Below are 5908 nucleotides of genomic sequence, written 5' to 3'. Positions count from 1 at the left end.
GCCACCATCGCCCGGCCGTGGTCCTGTTTTTAAGGAATGTTTAGTTTTAGCTTCTCTTTGTATTCTGGATATAGTTCTCTGTCAGATATGTAGTTGGCAAAGATTTTCCCCATTTTGTAGACCACCTCTCCACTTGGTTGACAGTTTCCTTAGCTTTACAGAAGTGTTTTAATTTCATGAGAGCCCACTTGCTGGTTGTTGTCCTATTTCTTGAGCGGCTGGAGTCTAACTTAGAAACTCCTTATCTGTACTGTGGCTGCAATACACCTCCCACCTTCTCTTTTGCCAGCGTCAGTGTTTGCAAGTTTTATATTAAGGCCCTGATCCATCTGGAGTTGCTTTTTGCGGAGGGTGAGCAATGAGGATCCAGTTTCATTCTTCTCCATGTCGACATCTGGTTTTCCAACATTTGTTGAAGGGCTGTTTTTTTTCAACAGTGGGGTTTGTTGCTGTTTTTTTTTTTTTGGGGGGGGGTTTGTTTGGCTTTAGCATCTCTCTCAAAAGTCAGGTGGATCACTGGCTGTGCAGAAACTACTTCGTTCTTTGTTACTATGCTCTGTTTTATAACTGAAACCAGGCGTGACACTTAATCATGTACGTGTTCTTTTTGCTCAGAATCTTTGGCTCTCTAGGTCTATTGTGATTCCATATGAATTTTAGGACTGTTTTCTGGTTCTGTGAAGAAGATGACATTTTCCGAATGTTAATTACTCCAGCCCTTGCCCTGAGAAGTTTGCCATCTTTCAATGTCTTCCTCAGTTATTTCTTTGGATTTTAAAGTTTTCCCTGTAGACGTCATTCACCCCTGGTCTAGGCTCATTTTGGATTTTTAAAGTTTTCCCTGTAGATGGCATTCACCCCTGGTCTAGGCTCATTTTGGATTTTAAAGTTTTCCCTGTAGATGGCATTCACCCCTGGTCTAGGCTCATTTTGGATTTTAAAGTTTTCCCTGTAGATGTCATTCACCCCTGGTCTAGGCTCATTCCGAGGTCTTTTGTGGAGATAATTAGTGAGAGCCACGAGCCCTGAAGAAAAGAGAACAAGGTTTTATTTATTTGGGGAAAAAACTCACAATAAGAGTAGAGAGCCTCGGTCCTCTGTGGGCCCTGGAAGATGTGAACAGAACTCTGACAACCACTCAAGGGAGAGTGAGCGTGCTTTTTGTCCGCTTATAGTACCTCAGGCCACGCCCTGATGGGCTGATACCCAGAAGGCTGTTGGCTGAGTGAATTCCCACAACAGTATTTTACTTTGGTTTCAGGCTGTTGTGAGCAGGAGTGTTTCTTAGTGTACCTGTCATAGGTGGACTGGAGAGCTAGTGTTTTTTCCTGCTGATTGTGCCACTTTGCTGCTTGTCAGCGCTGAGATTTTCTGCTGGAGTCCTTAGACTCATGGAGATCACCTGCCAGCGAGGACACTTAGACTTCTTTGTTTTCCATTATTGTTGTCTTTTGAGACAGGGTCTCATTTTGTAGCCCTGGCAAGCTTGGACCTGGATTTGTAGGACACACTAGCCTCACACTCACAGAGATCTGCCTCCTGAGTCTCGGCTCCTTACATTCCTGTTTCTTGTCTTAGTATTCTAACTAAGACTTTAAATAACACTGTAGTGGCATTTCACTTGTATTTTAATAAATAAAGCTTGCCTGAAGATCAGAGAGTAAAACAGCTCCACTGGTCAGCCACACAGGCTAGGCAGTGGTGGTGTGTGCCTTTAATGCCAGCACTGGAGAGGAATATAAAATGGGAAGAGACCTCAACTCAGTTTCCATCTGAGTATTCCTGGAGGCAGAATCGTCATTTCGGACTGAGGTAGAGATTAAGAGCCTCGGCTGGCTGCTTTGCTTTTCTGATCTTCAGGTTGAGCTCCAATATCTACCTCCGGATTTTTATTATTCATGCTACATAGCATATTGAATAACAGTGGGGAAAGTATACCTGCTCATCTTGTTCTAGTTTTTAGTTGGAGTGCTTGAGTTTGTCTCCATTTACCATGGTGTTTGCTGTGAGTTTGTCACATACTGCCTTTATTATACAGAGATATGATTCCCCTCATCCCTAGTCTGTCTAGGGTTTTTATCATAAAAGGATCTATTGGGATGATCATGTGATTTCTGACCTTGAGGCTGTTTATAGTAGGCATTTTTTATAGTTTTTTTTTTTTAGTTTTATTGTTCTAACCTGTGTTGAACTGTCTCTGCATTGCTAGAATGAAGCCAGTGTGATCATGTGGATGTTCCCTTTCTGTGCTCTTGAATTGTTTGTGAACATTTTCTTGCGTGTTTTTGTCTGTGTTTGTGGTAGTTTGAAAGAAAATGCCCCAAAGGGCGTGGCACTATTAGGAGGTGTGGCTTTGCTGGGGTAGGCATGGTCTTGTTGGAGGAAGTGTGTCACTATGGGGGGGTGGGCTTTGAGATCTCATATATGCTCAAGCCACACCCAGGATCTGGGACCACTTCTTGTTGCCTGCAGAAGATGTAGAACTCTCTGCTACCTCTCCAACACCAAGTCTGCCTGAAGTCTGCCGCGTCCTGCCCTGACGATAATGGATCTGAACTGTAAGCTGCCCAATTGGATGTTCCCTTTATAAGAATTGCGGTGGTCATGGTGTCTCTTCACAGCAGTAGAAACACTAATTAAGATAATAGTCATCAAGGAAATTACTTACAATTTTCATAAAAGACTCATTTTTTATTTACGTATGTGGGAGTTACCTGCCTGCCTCTGTGAATTAAAGTCATGGGCTGCTCTGCCTGCCAAGAATAACAGCTTTTCATTTATGAACACAGTATATTCTTCCATTTATTTAATTTTGTTTCATCTTTTCCCAATAATTTACTTTGTATAAATATTAGACATATTTTGTTAGTTTTATTCTTGTTTTGTTTAGATGGCTTTTGTTCCTGAGACAGGACCTACTTTACTATGTAGCCCTGGCTGCTCTACAATGTACTGTATAGACCAGGCTACTTTGGAACTCAGAGGTCTACCTGCCTCTGCCTTCTGAGTACTGGCGTTACAGATGTGACCCACCACACCTTGCTAGATTTATTAAGTACTTTTTAAAAATGTAGCTTTCAAAAATTTCATCTTCCTGATTATTTATTGGTCTGTGGAACTGTGTTGATTGTCATATATTCATATATTCCCTGCAATGTGATCCAGGGCCTCATGAATGCTAGGCCAGCACTCTGTACATTTATGTACAAATCCCCAGCTTCCTCTATGCCTCTCTCCCTCCCTCTTCTGTGTGTATTTGCATGTGTGTGTTTGTGTTACTGGGAACTGACTGAACCTAAAGCGTCATACATGCTAGATGAACACTCTACTACTGAGCTATATTCTTTTTTTTTTTTTTTTTTTTTTTTGGTTGTTTTGAGACAGGGTTTCTCTGTAGCTTTGGAGCCTGTCCTGGAACTAGCTCTTGTAGACCAGGCTGGTCTCGAACTCACAGAGATCCGCCTGCCTCTGCCTCCCGAGTGCTGGGATTAAAGGCGTGCGCCACCATCGCCTGGCCTGAGCTATATTCTTCAATCTTCTTTTTACTTTTTATTTCATTAAATTATGTATTTTCTGTGTAGAGGTGTCTTGTCTGCATACCAGAAGAGGTCATCAGACCCCAGGAGAGTACAGTTATATAGACAGTTGTTAGCTGCCATTTGGGCACTGGGGATGGAACGTGGGTCCTCTGAAGAACAGCCACTGCTCTCAACCGCTGAGCTATCTCTCTAGCCCCTTACTTTTCATTTTGAGCTGTGACTTTTTTCTATCACCAAATGCTGATCTTGAACACTTAGAACCTGTCCTCTTGTCTCACCTCCTATACCACTAGATCCAGCTGTCTCTAGTCCTTCCATTGTTTTTGAGACAGAATCTCACTCTGTAGCCATGGCTAACCTGAAACTTGCTGTGTAGACAGGCTGGCCTCTAACTCACAGGGATCTTCCTGCCTTTGCTTCTTAAGTGTTGGGATTAAAAGCATGAGCCACCACTCCCAGCCTTAATATTGAGAAGTTCAATGATCCTACAAGGTAATTTTAAAATACGATTGTATCTTATTATTCTATATCAACATAATGAAATCTTAGTCATTTTCTCCCTATTTAAACTTCATAGTATATGTGAAGTTAAGATGAATGACATTTTTTTTTGTCGGTTTTGCTTTTTGAGACCAGATCACACAGTGTGAGGCTGACTTTGAACTTGTGATCCTGGTGCTTCCTTTTTTTCAGACCACAGGCTCCACCACACCTAGCAGGCCGTTGCTTCAGTTGTTCGAGACTGGGTCTCACACTCATTACATAGTTAAGGATGACTCTGAACTTGTGCTCCCACCTCCCATGTGTTGGGGTTATAGGTGTGAGCTATGGCACCGGGAGTGAATCCAGGCTTTGTAGGTTCTAGGAAAGTTCTGTCACTGAGCCGCCTCTCCAGCCTTGTCTGATAAGTTGTTGTTTACGTTTTTTGTTGTTGTTTTTGCTTTTAGGATAGGGTCTCATGCAGCTATGGCTGACCTGAAATGTGCTCTGTAGATCAGGCTGTCCTCAGATTCACAGATAGCCAGCTGCCTCTACTTAACAGAGCACAGAGTCAAAAGACAGGTGGCACTATGATGGTGCACTTTCTGTGCTTGGGAGACAAATATTGAAGTTAGAACTTTCTGCACTGACCATACTCCAAACCCAGACTGTCCTCAGACCAGACACACATCCTGTCTATTCTGCCTTGGAGTTCCAAATCCTCTCTCGCCCAGGACTGTCGGGTCACTGTCTCCTGTCTCTAGGTGTTGGACTTCCTTTGTCAGATAAAGTTTCACTTTGTCCAATCCACCATTTTCTGTCTCCTTTGCTGTAATCTTCTGTGCTTAAAAAAACAAAAACAAAAACAAAACAAACTTGTGCTTCTCGGCTTTGTCTGGTACATCTTGTATTTCAGCTAGAAAGTTCAGACTTTTATAAAAATATAAAAAATTAAGTAGAACGCTTAGAATCACAGGGTCAAATTATCCAATCATAGTTAATGGAACATTATTATTCTGTAGTATTTTCGTTTTCACCTATTTCTGCATAGTATTCAGTAATTTCTGTGGATGGGGATACAGCTCGATGGTAGGGTCCTTGCCTGGTTTGAGCCAGCACTGAAGAAGAAAAGATCCTTGGCTCTTAGAACAGTACTAGTTACTGATGGGCCCCAGAGGGAAGTGGTGAGGTGCCATTTAGGCAGTTGTGGCTTGGGCCAGTGTAACTTAGCTCTTATTCATGATTACACATATACTGAAGTTCTCTGCTTCTCAATGATCTCTTCTCCAAAGAAAGAAAAGATAATAGAACAGCAACTTCTTCTGGATCAGCTGGGTGAAGAACTAGCAAAGTTTAACCTGTCAATGACGTCTTCAGTTAAGGAAAATTGTGGCGATGGACCTGATGCCAGGATCTCTGAAAAGAGACCTCACACCGTCCCCTTTGGTAATTACTGGGGACACCGTGTTTACAGCCCTTCACAGCAGGACTCCAAGCAGGTGAGTCACGTGTCAGCGTCGGTTCTGCTGGGATCTTCAGGTTATTTAGACTGAGTGTTTGTAGTCTCAGGAGGATTTCTCTGCCTTTTGGTTTCATGGATACTTCTCTATGTAATTTTCCTCTTAAGCACTGCTAAGATTAAAGATCAGTAAACAAGAGCACACCTGTGTAAGTTAGGGTGCTGAGTGACGGCGGCAGCCGTACCTGCTACGCATTTACAGACATGTGTTTTCAGACATGGCTAAGTTTGATAGTGTCACGATACTGTCCCTGTAACCTCTCAGGGTGAAATGAGGGTAGTTTTAGTGGTTTTGCTTGTTCATTTGTTTGCTTGCTTGTTTTATCTAATTTGTCTTTGTTTTTAACTTTTTTTTTTTTTTTTTTTTTTT

General features: G+C 42.3%; 1 protein-coding gene across 1 annotated transcript in view; it reads left to right on the top strand.

Annotated features, from left to right (window-relative positions):
* The window catches only part of Kif27 (kinesin family member 27), a 75378-nt gene that overhangs the window by 15965 nt on the left and 53505 nt on the right, over positions 1-5908 (top strand). The window contains exon 5 of the mRNA XM_005355288.3: positions 5312-5518. Coding sequence (XP_005355345.1) covers positions 5312-5518 — 207 coding nt within the window. The remainder of the gene's footprint in view (positions 1-5311; positions 5519-5908) is intronic.

Source organism: Microtus ochrogaster, chromosome 16 (assembly GCF_000317375.1).
Source record: "Microtus ochrogaster isolate Prairie Vole_2 chromosome 16, MicOch1.0, whole genome shotgun sequence".
Classification (NCBI taxonomy): domain Eukaryota; kingdom Metazoa; phylum Chordata; class Mammalia; order Rodentia; family Cricetidae; genus Microtus; species Microtus ochrogaster.
Note: the sequence above shows the minus strand (reverse complement) of the source record. Positions and strands in the feature narration are given on the sequence as shown.